Genomic DNA, 18,270 nt, shown 5'->3' with positions numbered 1-18,270 from the left:
ACTGTGGTGGAATCTGTAGACTTGCCTTCAAATGGAAGAGCAGTTTTGGTAGGTAGTTAAGATGTTTTGGCGGAATGAAAAGTTTAACTGAGTGAATTCAATACAGTAAACATTTATTTCTTGCTTTGCAGTTATTCAGGATCATTGTGAACAATAAGGAAAATAAAATTGCACCTGGAGTACAGATTTCAGCCAGAATAGAATATTCAGCAGACAAAAGAGAAGACACAAAGGGTGAATGCATTGTATCCATAGATGAAGATCTTATTAAGATTCCACTACTTGCGTATGTATTATTCTGTAATTCAAAAAGAAAGAGCATAAAGTAAGTTCTCACTTAAAGTTGTAATTGCATTCCTGAAAATTATGATTTTAAGGGAAACAACAAGTTCCTATTAAAATCAACGTAAAAACTGCAGTAAGGTTCTGTAGGATTTTCCTCTACAAAAACATTAAAATTTTAGGCCTTTAAGTGTATCTTAGAAGTAAACTAGATCATCATTGATCCTGCTTCCTGAACCTCCTGTTTGCGATATATCCTGCTCTCTGATCCTCCTGTTCTCTTGCACTTCCAACTTGCAATTCTTTCACAGTCCCAGACCGTTCCCCCTTGTTGATCATCATCTTTGCTGAATCTCCTGCTCCCTGACTCTCCTAAATCACTGATTCCCCCTCCTGAACCTACATTCTTGTGAAACTGATCTGAAGTCGGAGCTGCTCCAGGTTTGTGAAATTGCAGGTCATGATGATGCAGAAGTGCCCAGCTGAGTATTATAATCCATGTTTTAAACCACCTTCTCACCACCTCCCTCGCCCAAACCCTCATGTCAGCAAGGTTTCTGGAAACGAGTAGTGAGCATCAGGAGGATCAGCTTCGCTAGTCATTTTAAAAGAAATGAATTGTGACAGTCCTACCTGGGCATTTCTGCACAATGAACTCACATTTTCACCATGCCAGAGCTCCAGTTTTGAATCAGATGTGGATCTTGAATGCTTAGGACTGGAATGCAGAAATTGGGAGTATGAGAGAGTGAGAGGCTCAGTGAGAGTTAGGGTCAGCGTGAGAGTCATTCAGGGACTGGGAGATGCAGGGAGTGGGAGAGGCCACAGTTTCAAGGGTTAGGGAGGGGGAAAGGCTGCTCCAAATGGCCCCAGTTGGATCAAGAGGGCCCATGTTGGACTGACAGGAAACAATAGTAATACAAGTCTCACAATATGGAATGGACACATAAGCTCTATTCATAGATTGACATTGAAGTGAAACAATGTTAAACAAGACAATATTTTAGGGCCAGAGATAGTAGGAACTGCAGATGCTTGAGAATCTGAGATAACAAGGTGTAGAGCTGGATGAACACAGCAGGCCAAGCAGCATCAGAGGAGCAGGAAAGCTGACGTTTCGGGCCTAGACCCTTCTTCAGAAATGGGAGAGGGGAAAGGGGTTCTGAAATAAATAGGGAGAGAGGGGGAGGCGGATAGAAGATGGATAAAGGAGAAGATGGGTGGAGAGGAGACAGACAGGTAAAAGAGGTGGGGGTGGAGCCAGTAAAGGTGAGTGTAGGTGGGTAATTAGGGAAGGGTTAGGTCAGTCCAGGGAGGACAGACAGGTCAAGGGGGCAGGAGGAGGCTAGTAGGTAGGAGATGGGGGTGGGGCTTGAGGTTGGAGGAAGGGATAGGTGGGAGGAAGGATGGACGTGGGGACAAGCTGGGCTGGTTTTGGGATGCAGTAAGGGGAGGGGAGATTTTGAAGCTTGTGAAGTCCACGTTGATACCAGGGTTCCAAAGACATTTTTCCCTCCCCACCCTTATCTGCTTTCCAGAGGAACCACTCTCTCCGTGACTCCCTTGTCTGCTTCACACTCCCCTCCAGCCCCACCACACCCAGCACTTGGGCTGCAGGGTTCCCAAGCGAAATATGAGGTGCTGTTCCTGCAACCTTCGGGTAGCCTCATTGTGGCACTGCAGGAGGCCCAGGATGGACATGTCGTCTGAGGAATGGGAGGGGGAGTTGAAATGGTTCGGGACTGGGAGATGCAGTTGTTTAGTGCGAACCGAGCGTAGGCGTTCCGCAAAGCGGTCCCCAAGCCTCTGCTTGGTTTCCCCGATGTAGAGGAGGTCACAACGGGAACAGTGGATACAGTATACCACATTAGCAGATGTGCAGGTGAACGTCTGCTTGATGTGGAAGGTCTTCTTGAGGCCTGGGATGGGGGTGAGGGGGGAGGTGTAGGGGCAGGTGTAGCACTTCCTGTGGTTGCAGGGAAAAGTGCTGGGTGTGGTGGGGCTGGAGGGGAGTGTGAAGCAGACAAGGGAGTCACGGAGAGAGTGGTTCCTCTGGAAAGCAGATAAGGGTGGGGAGGGAAAAATGTCTTTGGTAATGGGGTCGGATTGCAGATGGCGGAAATGTCAGAGGATGATGTGTTGGATCCGGAGGTTGGTGGGGTGGTACGCGAGGACGAGGGGGATTCTGTTTTGGTTGTTATTGAGGGAAGGGGATGTGAGGGATGAGTTGTGGGAAATGCGGGAGACACGGTCAAGGACGTTCTCAACAACTGAAGTGGGGAGAGTTGCGGTCCTTGACAAACGAGGACATCTGAGATGTTCGGGAGTAGAATGCCTCATCCTGGGAGTAGATGCGGCGGAGGTGAAGGAATTGGGAATAGGGGATGGCATTTTTTCAGGAAGGTGGGTGAGAGATAAGAGGCTATGCTAAGCAAGAATAGTACACTGAGCCAAAATTTGCTGCTTCCAACACTATGATCCCAATAAAATCAAAACAAAATCTTATTATACATATTTATGATCAGTGGAGAATCTTAAAAAAAGGAATATTCTAAAGTGTATGTGGTGCATTTAAGATAATGAAACTTCCCAAATTGCTTCACAGGAGTGACAACAATCAACCAAATCAAATCAAAGCCACAATGAACATATTTCTTGTTCCAAAGATGTGCAGTGCAATCTTGGATGCTTTGCAGCTCTTGTTAATGCTGTACTGCTTATTAGCCAACAGAAATTATACTTGTTGAGAATTGAGAAGTTTTACCAGATTTTCTATTGTCATATCAATTTCTTCGAGATTCAGTGCCTGACTCTTGATGTGAGGCTTTAAGATTGCATCACAGTGATGTCACTTCATGTAGCTTGGTGTGAACAGAATAATCCTAATTTAGCTTTTTTCTGTCATTTTAATGGATTCATTAAATTGCTTATATTAGAATTAATTGCTGTGATCACACTGTTTTCGTCTTCTTGTGTAGGTTTGTATCTGTTTGTGATCTTAGCATTGATCCAGAAATTGATTTTGGCACTGTGGCAGCCAATAGTAAAGTACTTGTGAAGGAGGTGAATGTTCGAAATCATGGAACTCTTTCAGGTAATTATTCCTCAATAACAACTTGTGAAAACAAAACATTCATATACTTTACAAGACAACAAGGTGCAGAGCTGGATGAACAGAGCAGGCCAAGCAGCATCATAGGAGCAGAAAGGCTGACGTTTCGGGCCTAGACCCTTCATCAGAAATGGGGGTGGGGAAGGGGGTTCTGAAATAAGTAGGGAGAGAGGGGGAGGTGGATAGAAGATGGATAGAGGAGAAGATAGGTGGAGAGGAAACAGACAGGTCGAAGAGGCGGGGATGGAGCCAGTAAAGGTGAGTGTAGGTGGGGACTTTACATTTGTTTGAAAGCTGAGCATTTACAAGCTAATAAAATGAGATCTCCATAATATGCAGGTGGCGCGGTGGCTCAGTGGTTAGTACTGCTACCTCATAGCGCCAGGGACCCAAGTTTGATTCCAGCCTCAGGAAACTGTCAGTGTGGAGTTTACACATTCTCCCTGTGTCTGCATTGGTATGCTTCGTGTTAACTCTCATCATCCAAAGATTTGCTGGTTTGGTGGATTGGCCATGCTAATTTGCCCATAGTGTCTAGTGCAGGGTAGGTGGATTAGCCATGGGAAATGCAAGGTTACAGGGATAGGATAGGGGGTAGGTCTGGGTGGGATTCTCTGAGGTCCAGTGTGGACTTGTCGGGCCAAAGGGCCTGTTTCCACACTGTAGGGATTTTATGATCTCAGAAATTATATAATGGCATTGGAGGCAGTCCATAGAAGATCCACAAGGTTGATCCTGGGTATGGAAGCATTTGCTTATGAGGGGAGGATTAATAGGTTGGTGCTGTACTCATTGTGCCGAGAAGAATGAGAGGCAAACTAATAGAAACATAAAAGATTCTTAGGGGCTTGACAGGGTAAATACAGTGAGGTTATTTCCTGCATGTGGGAAGAGTTTTGTGCCAGAGGGCACAATCTCAGAGGAAGGGATCGCTCACTTCAGACAGAGATAAGGAGGATTTTTTTTTCTCTCAGAAGGTCGTGAATCTGTTTGTGGAGGACTGTAGAGGTTGGGTCCTTAAGTATTTTCAAGGCTGAGATAGATTTAAATCAGTAAGGGATTTCAAGGTTATAGGGAAAAGGCAGTAAAGTGGAGTTAAGGATTATCAGATAAGCCATGGTCTCAATGCATGGTGGAGCAGAATCAGTGGGCTGAATAGTTTACTTAACTCCACTGTCAACTTCTCTCAGGCAGTTGGGGTGGTCAATTATGCTGGAATAACTAGTGATGCTCACATCCCATGAATGGAAAAGAACTGAACAACAGGTGGAGCTCGCCGTCTCATGCTGCTAACTTTGCAATAAACACGTGTGACACTCTCTCCCAACAGGTACTACTGTCAAGCCAAAAATATTTCTGCCTGCCACACAATTGAGTAATGTGGGATATTAGGTTCAGGGCCAATGTGATGGCAGATAAATAGGCCCAATGACTGTCCCTTTGACTATCTTAAACATAGCATGCTGACTGTGCTCAACCTGCTCCTGCTTACAAAAAGTAGAACAAGTCTCCAACAGTAGATATGGTTCTGCTGTCAGACAACATTGTTCCATTGTGTTCAGTCTTACACTTGAAATCAATGTAAATTATCAGCCATGTTCACTGTGTGAGTCAATTGTGCATTCTCGAAGCCACAAGTCTTCACACAAGGGCCCAGTTCTCTGTAGGCGTACTGAACATGTCCACACATGGCATCTTTGTTAAAGCAGTTTTTAGCAATGCTTAAAAAGAGCTTGTGAATTTTCCCAATTTGGATAGTTATCCATTTTCCTCAGAGCTTAACCTTTGATTTCTTTGAATTTGAAAGGTTCATCTTGATATTTCTCCCAAAAAACTTTCAAATCCTTTTGCAGAATATTTGAATTTTGATTGCCAATTTGAATTTTGTTCACTGACACTAAGAACTTGTACTTGAACAATGTTTTTGCTGTGAACTGACTGTTGTAATTTGGCAAGAAATTTAGTACTTGAGCTTTGGAATGAAACAAAATGTGTGAAGTCATGCAGTGCCCAGGCAGCTTGTCATCTGATTGTTCTAACTCTATCAGAAACCACCACAAATGATGGTTGCATCATTTGAGTCCTGAAGCTCTATTATTGAGTCACATGTATTCGAATATCTTAAAATACCTTCTTCATGCTATGGTAGTGCTTCATAAAGAGATGGTGACAACAATTATCAGATAAATTCATATCTATGTTTGGTACATTTTAAAATAGCGATCTGGGCATAAATTTTTATTGCAATCAGTGTGATTTATGCAAGTTTGTTTGCACTACCTATACTGAATACTCAGTGAAAGAATAGGTTTGTTCATATAGGGAATGCAATGCACAGATCTCAGGGTCAGATCCCACTCTGGTAATAATCCCCTGCATCTTCCAGAATCAACAAATATACAGATCTGCTCAATGTAATTGTTCATGAATTGATAGAAACATACTTTCTGTTTCTTTTCAAAGATGCTACCAGATCTGTTGAGCCTCTCCAGCGTTTTCTGTCTTTGTTGTTAATTATATTGTTCAATTTCTGGTTGTACATCAGTAATTTCCTGAAAGACCTGCTTGGTATGTATGTTTCTATCCCAGCTCCTCATTTCACTGGAAAGCTCAAGTTTATCAATGACTAACTTATTACCCCTGTAACTGTGAGGTTTTTCTATCATCTCTCTTGTATTCCTGGACAAGATATGGGGTGTAATAGTTAATGCCTAAATCAACTAGTCAGCAGTCTTTGTGCATGGCAATCTTTTATGTAGAGTAAGTTCTTTTTTGCATTGTCTCTTCTCATAACCTCGGAAGTGTCATCCCATATGTTTTTTATTCCCCATCCTTGTGTTGAAATCAAAACTTACCCGAGCCTCTGAGTGATTCTTTTTAAATATCTTAAAACTTTTTGACCTTTTCAGTTTTCTTTTCATTCCTCAGTTATCATGATAATTCTCTATCACAGGCCTTATCTCTTCACCTTGGTTTCACCATGCATAATACAGTCTAATTCTTCTTTCAGCCTTCCACTTTTTTTCCAAGCAGGACTGAATTTCACTTTGAGAATGAGCAGCATTGCCTGGTGCCTCAGTTAAGATATTGTATGAGTTTGATGCTGCAAGACATGCAAAGCTCACATTCTGATTTCCTCCCACAGGCCAGTTTTTTATTGTGGATAAAAACAAGCTACCTTTTTTGGTTATTTCACCCAAGAGTGCAGATGTTTTGCCGAACACACAGCAACTGGTCAAAATTGAACTGTGTACTGTCCAGCCGATGGTCCTTGATGAAATGCTTCTGTAAGTCTTCATTGTAGTTGATGTCATGCAATTAACACATAATCATGAGTTGATGATTGTAAATCTTCTGAACATCTCCCTAGTACATTATGCCAAGTGCAATTATTTGCAGAATAAAAAGAAATCAGAAAAGGAGGAAAATTCTTATGTCACTCACTTCTAAAAGCTGAACTAGAAAACACTGCCATTTATGTATGCAAATAAGGGGTTCAGCCCTTTGTTCAGGGCCCCTGTGCAAATTATTTTTCCCTAAGGCAGCCAGCATCAGTGGTCAGGGAAAAATAATACCTTAAATCCTACTGCATAAAAATCAATACCTAGATTTTCTTGTCTGGCAGCATCTATGAAGAGAAATCAGAATTAACATTTCAGATCCAGTGACCTTCCTCAGAAGGGTCTGAGGAAGAGTCACTGGATTCGAAACATTAACTCTAGACCTGTTGAGCTTTTCCAGTAACCTCTGTTTTTGTTTCTGATTCACAGCATGTGCATTTCTCTTGGTTTTTATTTTGTCTAGATTTTCTGAAGTGTTCCCATTTGTCTTAAATATAGATGGGAGTTGTACATGGGAATGTTGTGGAACCCCATCCTAGCAGACTCTGAAGGAATTGCCCCCAAATTGAAGGTTCCACTGGGCAGTTTCCCTGCACCTGGAGCCTTCCGAAAATATCCATTTAAATCAGAGATTTGGGAAATCTTCTGCAGTTCAGTAAATAGTTATTCTGGAAAAGTTAGACTATTAAAAAGCTCGAAATAAATTATGAGTTATGATTTGACTGACCCACAACTTGATTCACACATCCTCAACTACTCTCCCCCAGCAACTTGATCCTCCGGAACCAACTCCCTCCCTTGGGACCAGGTCCCTTGCTCAGCTGCCAGACTCAATCCATGCCCCTGATCTCACCACCATGCCTCGTTCTCCTGGGACCTGACCACACTTCTGCCCTGCTGCTAGACCCGACCACGACTCCTGCCACCACCAACAGACCCGTGTCTCTTTTCCCCACCACCCAACCTGGGCCCTCCTCTCTCCACCTCTCCAGACCTGACACCCATTCCCCAACTCCCTCTCGACTCATTCTTAATTTCCCCAGGAAAGTTTCAAACTTAATCTGTAACTATGCCCCCCAGTTTGAGATTCTCCCACTAGTGAAGATCATCCCTCATTCTTCCAAACTGTAATGAAACTGTCTAATCTGCTAAAATAGTTTTGATAAGACATCCCCTTCATCCCAGGAATCAGACTAATGAAGTGTTTTGAACTTTAGTGCAGGACACTTTGGGTGCACCAAAAAACTGAATGAGTTATTTGTGAAACTATATAAATGCAAAAGGCACTTCAGCAATGGCAATGAAAGGTCTAGATCTACCATTATACATTAACATATGCTGACACAGCTTATAGATTTCCATGTATCTACATTGCACTGTTTCCCAAGACTTCATGTTATATTCCTCATGCTATCTGTGCAACAGTTTTACAAATGTATACATCTTTATGACTGTTTCAAAACTGCAAGGCAGTAAATAATAACAAAAAGCACAATTAAATCTAGCCTAGTCTATTCATAATGATTATTGCTTGTGTAAAGTGAGCTAAAAATTTACAGTAATTATTCCAGGAGCACAGAGTATTATATTATCAGAGCCATGTGGCATAATACAATGTGCATTTCTTCTAGTACCCAGCCTATGAGAAATGCAGAAGCATGAGAATGTACAGTTTGTATAATAATGTTCTCTTTTCTCATGTAAAATAAATTTTTTATTATAGATTCATTGTTTTAATTGTTATAGTTAGCATCATATACAATATTCATTTCAGAAAGCTAATTGTAGAGGGAGGGGGATGGGTGGAAGACTGAAGACTTGCTTCGGGCACCTAATATTCTGCATCAGCCTTGATTACTCTGCTGAAACAACACCCCAGTAGTTTTAAAACTCCTCACAACTGCTTCCAAATCTTTTCAGCGCGGAGATTTGAAATTATTTTAGATGACATTTCCACCTGGTGGTATAAACCTACATATTTGCACTGATAAATAAACATATTTTTGTAGCACAGTGCAGCACTTCACTGAAAGCATCAATAGCAATACTGACACTTGTCATTAAATTTTGACCTCAAATAATAGGTAGCTTTATGCTGAGTAACAAAGCCGTTGAAAAAATATTGTTTAATGTCAACTTTTTAAAACTATGCCAACATTAATTTAAATACAATGGAATTCGTTCAAGCAAAATTCCTACCTTGAACACTTGTACATTTTAAAACTACTGGGCATTCACAGACTTTTATCCTTGATGAAGATGAGGAACTTCAGTGGAAATGTAGGTGGAAATGTGGGAGAGTAATAAGTATTATTTTTCACTCTAACAGTTCTGTGCTTCCTTACCATTTGCTCTCTCTCCTACCAGGGTGCACTTGGAAGGTGCTGAAGAAACTACTCTGAGAGTTAAGGCAAATATAGTTGCCACCTTACTGGAAGTTCTCGATTTTTCTGGCCAGAAGCTTGACTGTGTTCGGTTTGGTGGTACTTATTATGGAACATCAAAGCTGCATCAAGTTGTTTTGTATAACAACAGTCCTGAAACTGTTGATTGGGTGACAGTGATGGAAAACAATGCTGTTGGATCTGAAGTGGTGAGAGCCTATAAAATGTTATTGGAATAATGTCTTATCATAATAAATAATACTCAACTCTTAAATAGATTGCAAACAATAACTTTTCCTGAAAAATTTATATATCTTGTTTTACTCTTCTTTCAATTATATCAATATTAAGTAATTCTTACCATTTATGATCTTGATTTATTGTAGTCATAGAATTTCAACACCTGAAGCTTCTTCTGAAGGGTCATCAGAGAAATTGTGCAAAGCTGTGGATCTGGTGATTAATAGTCAGCAATTGAGGAAGGACTGTGTACGAGGTTGTTTTGTTCATGCCATGTCACACTTGCTACCTTCCAGCAGTGTCTTCCCTTCTTCTTCATCTCATGTTTGACCTAGATCTCAGAGTCAGCACTCTCATTTTGGTTCTTTCTCATTTTGGTGCATGGGCTGTTTTGACGGGAGGGTGAACAGGTGGATGAAATAGGGTGGCAGCTCCTCTGCACTCAAGAAGATTACTGGAACTCCATTAGGAAGTAAAAGTACATTGTTGTCTGTGAGGGAATACACTTTTGGCTCAGAATCTATAAAAAGATCCAGCACCACATTGTGGTCCACATAATGAATGACCATAGGTATGAATTCCTCATTTGTTTTTGAAGCCATTTTTTCAAAATATCACCCTCTTTGGTGATTTCCACGCTTAATAAAAGCCTCCATCTCCATGATGGTTATCTGGAAAGTTAAACAATTTTTTTCTCTCTTTCAAAGTTTGCTCTTTTCTCTATAAGGCCCTGATTCATTGAGTGTATTGGAATGATTTGAACAGATGTATTCAGTAACGTCAAGTTACATAGAAAGGGTTAATAATTTGGGTGGATGAGGTAGATGAGAGTTATTGATTGAAGATGCTGCATGCAATATTGAGAGTGGTGGGCCATGGGCGCTAGTGAGAGGTGGGTACGATGTAAGAGTTAGAGTGACTGTGAGGTTGCAGAGAGAATATAGTGGCACTTAACTACACAAAATGCAGAAGGTCATAACCTTTCTGCAGCCCTGCATGTAATTTTCTCTGGACCATAGACACTGCATTGACTGGTTGGTGATTTCAGACCAGGCTGGCAAAGTTTGAAATGGTGCCCAGCTGGGATTTCGGTGTGGCACCCGTGGTGAGACTGCCAAAAGACTCTGTCACTTGTGAGCATTTCACCACTGCCTCAGTGTAGCATTGTATCAGAGTAGCATCGTGGAGGCAGGTGCATACTTTGTGACTTGAGAAGCATACAAATGTGTGAGAAAGGTCCCAAGGGTTCATAGAGGGAAACCACCCATGAACTTCCCCAAAGTTGACACTTAGCCAAATTTGGGGGAAGTATTCAGCCCAGGTACTGGAAGTCTGCCCTGCTTGCCAAACTGGCTACATTCCCAAATAAAGTTCATTACCATTCTGGTTTTTGCTAATTTACACCCTTTGGAGGAGGCTGTTAGTATTAAACTGTTTTGTAGGCTCACAGGCGCCAACAGACACCTTTTAAAAATTTTTACATCTTAAGAAATAATTTCCAAAGGAAATAACTGGACTGAGTAGAAGAAGGATCCAGACCTGAAACGTCAGCTTTCCTGCTCCTCTGATGCTGCTTGGCCTGCTGTGTTCATCCAGATCTACACCTTGTTATCTCAGATTCTCCAGCATCGGCAGTTCTTACTATCTTTGAATACTGTAAATTGTTGTTTTTGTGTTTTTTAAAGGGCATTTTCAGTTGTTTAAAATCAATCACTTACAGGTGGTGGCTTGGACACTTGACTAAAAATGTTTTCTATTTAATGATTAGCCTATTTTCATCTGTGTCAATGATAATGAAACAGCAGATTACCACTTTTACATATATCAAGAAGTTGTGCTATTGGTAAAATGAGCCTCCCTTAATTTTATTTTGAAACTAATTTGTCTTTGTTTTAGGGTACAGACATATCCTTGAGTTCAGATGCAGTTTTGGCAAATAGGAAGGTAGACGAGCCATCACCAATTGCATATGCATCTGGTCTGATTACATGTCAACCATACCAAGGGATTTTACATCCATATAACAAAACCATTGTTACTTTGTGCTTCAGTCCAAAGGATAGTGAGTAAGTCAAATGGCACCAAAGATACTGAAATTAATGTATAACCGTATTTATGTTTTGACATTCAATCTTTATAATAGATGAATGTATTGTCTAGATGAGAGAACACAAATTATATTCTAAAGCTAAAATATACAGAATGATCCCAACTGTCATTTCCAAATTACTTGTTGTCTCTCTGGAATATATTTTATCTGAGAGCTGATATAATTGTGTGGATTAAGACCTATACGCCACACTGTCAATCACTTCTGCTGCAATGTAAAAAGTGCTGGATTGTTATTTTTAAGGTGATTCATTTTGGAAGGACAAACTTGAAAGCAGAATACAGAGTTAATGGAAAGATTCTTGGCAGTGTGGAGGAGCAGAGGGATCTCGGGGCTCACGTCCACAGTTCCCTGAAAGCTGCCACCCAGGTGGATAGAGTTGTTAAGAAGGCGTATGGTGTGTTAGCTTTCATTAATAGAGGGATTGAGTTCAAGAGCCGTGAAGTTATTCTCTAGCTATACAAAAGCCTGGTTCGCCCACATCTGAAGTATTGTGTCCAGTTCTGGTCGCCTCATTACAGGAAAGATGTGGAAGCTTTGGAAAAGGTGCAGAGGAGATTTACCAGGATGTTGCCTGGAATGGAGGGAAGGTCTTACGAGGAAAGGTTGGGAGAACTAGGGCTTTTCTCTTTAGAACGATGAAGGATGAGAGGTGACTTGATAGAGGTGTACAAAATGATCAGAGATATAGATAGAGTGGACAGCCAGAGACCTTTTCCGAGGGTGGAGGTAGCTATTACAAGGGGACATAGTTTAAAAATGAGTGGAAGTAGATATAGGGGAGACGTCAGAGGTAGGTTCTTTACTCAGAGAGTGGTAGGGGCATGGAATGCATTGCCGGAGAGGGTAGTGGAGTCGGCCTCATTAGGGGCATTTAAGCAGCTATTAGATAGGCATTGGGATGATAATATAAGGTAGGGGTGGAGGTGAGATAGACCTTAGGATTAGGATAAAAGTTCGGCACAACATCGTGGGCCAAAGGGCCTGTACTGTGCTGTACTGTTCTATGTTCTACGTTCTATGTTCTAACATAATAACATAATTGGAGAAATGGCCATTTAATTCATCAACTTGGTTCCCTTGAATTTTAACTGACCCTGCCAGGTCACCAACAATACCTTGAGCTCCTCAGACATTGTTGATTTAATTACTTTACCCAATAAATTAATCCAAACATTTATCATCCTTTGAGTAAAGAGATGTTTTGAATTTATGATTTCACTAAATTATATTGTCTTATTTTATTAACTTGTTTGGTTTTAAAGTTATAAAATATATCAAGATACTCCCTGCGCTCTAACTCATAGTAAATCAATATTAACACAGTATTATTCTTCCAGTTTTCATTATTCATTTCACCATGTGTAGAAGCCTGATAGCAGCACTGAGGGAATCATTCTGGGCAGGAAGAGCAGTCACCAGATACAGGGAATGCAGAATTTTGTTCTCACTACTTGAGAGACAGAGCAAGAGGTGTAAGCTGCTTGGAGTTAGGAGTCAGCAGCTCAGCAAAATTGTGATCCAAGTTTTGTGGGAACATGAAGGAACATTATTGAAAACCAGAACTTCTCTGCAGTGTAGCAGGAAATTAAAATGACCTTATTATGGTGGCCACTGTAAACTACTAACTTGCTCTGACCCTCCTTACAATTATTTTGCATGTGTGGATCTCTTTTGTTCATTTTGTTCACAGTGCCATGGGGGGCAGAGGCGAGGATTGGATCTGTGGGATGTTTGGATGGCCTCCAGGAGCCAACTGTGGCTCCTGGGCTTGCGGAGCCCTATTCTAAAAAGACAACATGAGACAAACATTACGCTTTTTTGGAAGTTTTGAAGACAATTTTGTTGAGTTTTAGCCTATCAATGGAGAGCATGATAGTGTCTAATTACATTTTTCACATTATAAAAGAAAGATTCACTTGAGTACAGTGCTATCCCCTCTGAGGTAGAAACCTCCAGACCTATCTGTGTACCTAGAATGGGTACATGGATAGGTCTGGAGGTCCCAAGACTTCTTTTACGGATGAAGAAAAACTACCTTATCTCTTGAGAGAATAGAGATGACATTCCTTTAGATGTGACTCACTGTGGGTCAGGCCAAATGATAGATGAGACAATCAAAACCTTTACTGCAATGTTAGTTTGCCTTTCAAACACAAAGCTGACATAAACTACTGGGGGATGAAAATCCAATGTTTATTGAATTACTATCACAACTTATGGGCACAGTGAAACAACACTTCTCGTACAGACAAATGATAGCATGGCTGGCTGTCCCATGTGAAAATATAAGGCAGAAATTCAAGTTAGCTTTTTAGTAGAATTCCATCAGTAACCACTTACCTTGAAAGAAAGAAGAACTCTCTTTCCTTGAACTTTATCCATCTGAGAGATTCACCCCCAGGTCGACCAACTGAAAGCTAATGAGAAATTTCTGCGTTTCCAAGACCTTCATTCCAGGAATTCATCAAGTCAACTAGGAAACTTCAGAATTGCACTAAAAGAGAGACCAAGTTAAAATCTTTAATTACAGTTTTACCTTCAACTATATCTAATTTTGAAAATGTGTGTGCAATAATGTGGATGAGTCAAGCGAATGAGACATCATTTTTTTGGTTACCTGCGTGACAAATGTATGAGAAGTCAAATAACCTTCTTCATTTTAAATACACAAAGGCTTGCTGCTTAACCCAGTTTTGTCCGTCTCTCTGAGTGTCAGAAAATACATACACCCACAAATGAATATATTGATCATGCAGATGGTGAGGACAATGGCTAATTTTCTGGTTTGGAAACGATGGTGATTTTTCTGCTGGTTTGCCTGTGTGAGGTCGGGTGGGTATATATTGCTAAATCTTGGGTAATTATAGTCAAAATGAGGGGCATGAATGGACAAGGGGATAGTCTTTGAAAGCCAGCCCCTGCCTTTCCCTCCAACCCTATTACCCTCTTTCCCTCTGACCCCCACTTTGGGGGAAGAGTTTAAAAGGGATCCCTCATTGCTGGATCCCCTGAGGTGTAAGGCTGGATTATAAAGAACAAAGAATAAAACAGCACAGCAACAGGCCCTTTGGCCCTCCAAGCCTGCACCGACACATTTTGCCCTTCCATACTTCCACATTAAAACTGGATTGGCAGACTTCAGGACCCAAACACTGCTGGCATCTAATTGCCTGGCACTGTCAGATTGTCAGTGCCAATGCCTGAGATATGCCAAATGCCCACATTTACCAGTTAGTTGACAATGAGCTGACTGGCAGGCAAAATGAGGAGTCTTTATCTATGATGGGCATGGTGTGTTTATTGACATACTGCCATATGAACATACTGACCTTACACTGAGGTGAAAAATGGGGCAGTTCTGTGTATGTCTGTGTTATGATGAAGTCAGTGTATGGGCTTGAGACAATTGGATTTTCTTCAGGAGTTCAGACTCCTTCCCTCCTCAAGTCTGCTCTAAATCAGGAGACTGACTTTCTAATCTCTTTTGGCATACCAAATCCAAGTTCCTTCACTATTGACCTCATTTTCCTTTTTATTAGGGAAGTGGAGGCTTTGCCTCTTGAGATGCTGACTAGAATTAAGGCTACAATCAGAGCAGCCATTGCGTCATTAATTGTTCGAGCAGGCTCGAGGGTCCAACTGGTTTTTTCCTCCTGTTCCTGACGCCCTGATGCTCTAATCCCTGGAGTTGGTGAAGGCTTGGCCTGGCTGTTTTATTTGAGACAACTGGGCTACTGTAAGAGTTATGAAAAGGATCTGGTGGAAAATTTAAAGGTCCTCTGAGAAATCTTACCTACAGTATACATTCTGAAAATGATTTTGATCTTTCTTATAGCCCTTTCAAAGTTCATAAAGAAGAGAGCGAAATCCCAGATTACAGAGATTATGCCCTTTATGTGAGATTTGAAGCCCTGGGCAGCTGTGATACGTTTATGAAGAAATCATGTGGAAGCATTGAGAGAAAAGGTACTCAACCAATTTCAAGTGCATAATATTGATTGACAGGATGTGATATTATTTGACTGTACGAATGCATTGAAATGCTAATACTGTACAGCAAATTCTATGTTTAATAGTTCATTACTACAGCTGCAATTCACATTGCTATAGTAGTAAACGCGACAGAGCTGTGGGGTTGAATTTTCGCCTTAAGGTTGGGGATTTTTGGTGTGGGGCGGGATGCAAGGTGGCATTGATAGGTGGTGGCCCAAAGCTACAGAGACAGTTGTGGGCCTTACAGCTTCATAGAAACATCCAGTCGCAGTTTGAGAGAAGTAACTGAGAGGGCACCTCGACGAGAAGAGGTGCTCTCAGCCACTTTTTATAAAAGTTTTAAGCAAAAGGTTACAACAAACAGCATGATTGTTGGGGGTGGCAGGTGGCAGGAGAACCTTTTGGGTTCGCTCCACCATGGCAAACAGGAAAGACCTGTAAAATCACCTTGGCATCTCAGCCTGCCACCTGGGTCCTCACTCTCAGGCAGTCAACCTTTACTTGCCAGCTGTAAAATCCCTGTTGGCATTTTTAATCCCTGCTTCAAGGCTCTCATTTCTTGTCTGACTGAGGGTGAATGGCCTCCTTGCTTCCTGAACCTGAGTAGGCCAAAATGGCCAATGTGATGAATGGGGTTGAGAAACCAGCTTGGTGGTCAACCTTTTAATACTTGCCCCCTGCCTATCTCAGTTCTCATTGTCAATGGAACCCAAAGATTCTACACATGGAGTGAAGGTATTGGAAAGGTCAAAGTGTTTTGGCTGCACTTTCGATTCCAAATTGTTTCGCAAATGGTAGGGAGCAACAAAGCTGCCAGACAGATAGATATGCAGAACTGAACTTGCTTTTTTCACAGTAAAGAGGATTAATGGGAATCTCCTCAAGGTCTTTAAATTGCTGAGGCATAGATGTTGAAAATATAATTAGATTATGTGACTTTAAAGTGAGTACAGAACGTGAGGGTTAATGTTTAAAATTAACTCACCTTGAAGAAGATTAAGTATTTGACAAAGCTGCTTTTCTTCTGGCATTGTGGGAAATCTCTAAAGGACTGCCAGTCAAAATAAAAGCAAAATGCAACAATTGTCTTGTTTGAAGTGTAATATATGTTAAAGGCTTCAGACTGTATTCAGAAATTTGATATTTGTTTCGAGGACCACAAAAGCAAATTTGAAAGATTTTATTGTCTTTGTGGAATTTTCCCCTCCCTTGAATAGCACGGGTAATGGCAAGAAAGTTGGTAAAATATAATGAGAATAATAGAGTCTTGAGTATTGAGGAGAAATTTTGTGATTTTTCACTTAAGCCTTAAATGGCAACTTCAGAATATTATTACTGAGCAGCAGCTAGCTTATTCCCAAGTATTTATGTCTCAATAATAGTCCAACTCTCTTTGAGGAGGCAATGGCCTAATGGTATTATCACTGGACTGTTAATCCAGGCACCCATGTAATGTTTTGGGGACCTGGGTTTGAATCCCACCGTGGCAGATGGTGAAATTTGAATTCAATAAATATCAGGAATTAAGAGTCTAATGATGGCCATGAATGCATTGCTGATTGTCATTGAGAGATCATAGAACCCATACAGTGTGGAAACAGGCCCTTCAGCCCAACAAGTCCACACAGACCCAGAGAGCATCCCCCTATAACCCACCTAATCTACACATTCCTGACCACTTCAGACAATTTTAGCATGGCCAATCCACTAGCCTGCACATCTTTGGACTGTGGGAGGAAACTGAAGCACCCGGAGGAAACCCATGCAGACACAGGGATAATGTGCAAACTCCACACAGACAGTCACCCGAGGGTGTAACCGAACCTAGATCCCTGGTGCTGTGAGGCAGCAGTGCTAACCACTGAGCCACCGTGCCGCCCCCCTGGAAAAACCCAACTGGTTCACGAATGCCTTTAGGGAAGGAAACTGCCATCCTTACCTGTTCTGGCCTACATGTGACTCCAGACCCACAGCAATGTGGTTGAGTCATAATTGCCCTCTGGGCAATTAGGGACGGTCAATAAATGCTGGCTCAGCCAGTGATGCCGTCATCCCGTGAATGTATTAAAAAGAAAGTCTGGGGTTGCCTTGCTTTTTAGCTCACGGGCTGCTCAGTGCTCAATTATAGGGTGCCAGCCGTTGTGACTTGCATTTTTTTTTAGTGCTGAGGGAGGGGCAGTTTGAACTCTGAACAGTCAAGAGGGTGGACACGTCACTGTGTGGCACTGTACGACATCAACATCACAGTTTGGTTGTGTAATGTACGTTTGGATAAGGTGACATTCCTCGGTGCTCATGGAGACATGACAATGACCTTGCGAAGCCTCCATGCCATACTGTGAGGGCATAACATAAGTCTTCATTGTGAAAGATATGAGGGCTCAGGTACTCCTTCAATAAAACTGTATGATCCTTCTGACCTTCCCCATGGATTTTCAGTTCATGCATCTGCTATGAACATCGCCGGAGTGGGAGTCCTTGTGGTCTTGCTTCAAATCCGAAGACAGCAAAGAGGGAGCGAGCAATTGCACCATCGTCAGCAAGCTCAGCAAGAATGACAGCGACCTTCAGCTGTCACACAATCTCTAGAGAGGAAGCAGCAGATGAAAATTCACCCAGGAGAAGGAGGGAAGGAATGAGACCTTATACCAACATACCTCACTGTCCTTTTCTTCCATTGTCTAAAAAATAGTGCAGTCACCAGTTCAGGATGTCCCAGGCCATCATCATGGATCTGTGTCATCTGACTTGCACCTGAGAAGGTGGCACTCCTATCCCAGTGGCTGTCAAGATCACAGCTGCCCT

General features: G+C 41.7%; 1 protein-coding gene across 1 annotated transcript in view; it reads left to right on the top strand.

Moving 5' to 3' along the window:
• Nucleotides 1–18,270, top strand: part of LOC109927725 (cilia and flagella-associated protein 47-like) — a 413,667-nt gene that overhangs the window by 9,899 nt on the left and 385,498 nt on the right. The window contains exons 2-7 of the mRNA XM_048603110.1: nucleotides 132–286; nucleotides 3,261–3,376; nucleotides 6,540–6,681; nucleotides 9,103–9,328; nucleotides 11,256–11,425; nucleotides 15,308–15,438. Of these exons, the coding sequence (XP_048459067.1) occupies nucleotides 132–286; nucleotides 3,261–3,376; nucleotides 6,540–6,681; nucleotides 9,103–9,328; nucleotides 11,256–11,425; nucleotides 15,308–15,438 (940 nt within the window). The remainder of the gene's footprint in view (nucleotides 1–131; nucleotides 287–3,260; nucleotides 3,377–6,539; nucleotides 6,682–9,102; nucleotides 9,329–11,255; nucleotides 11,426–15,307; nucleotides 15,439–18,270) is intronic.

Source organism: Rhincodon typus, chromosome 11 (genome assembly GCF_021869965.1).
Source record: "Rhincodon typus isolate 14 chromosome 11, sRhiTyp1.1, whole genome shotgun sequence".
In the NCBI taxonomy this organism is placed as follows: Eukaryota; Metazoa; Chordata; class Chondrichthyes; order Orectolobiformes; family Rhincodontidae; genus Rhincodon; species Rhincodon typus.
This window is presented reverse-complemented; position numbering and strand designations above follow the sequence as displayed.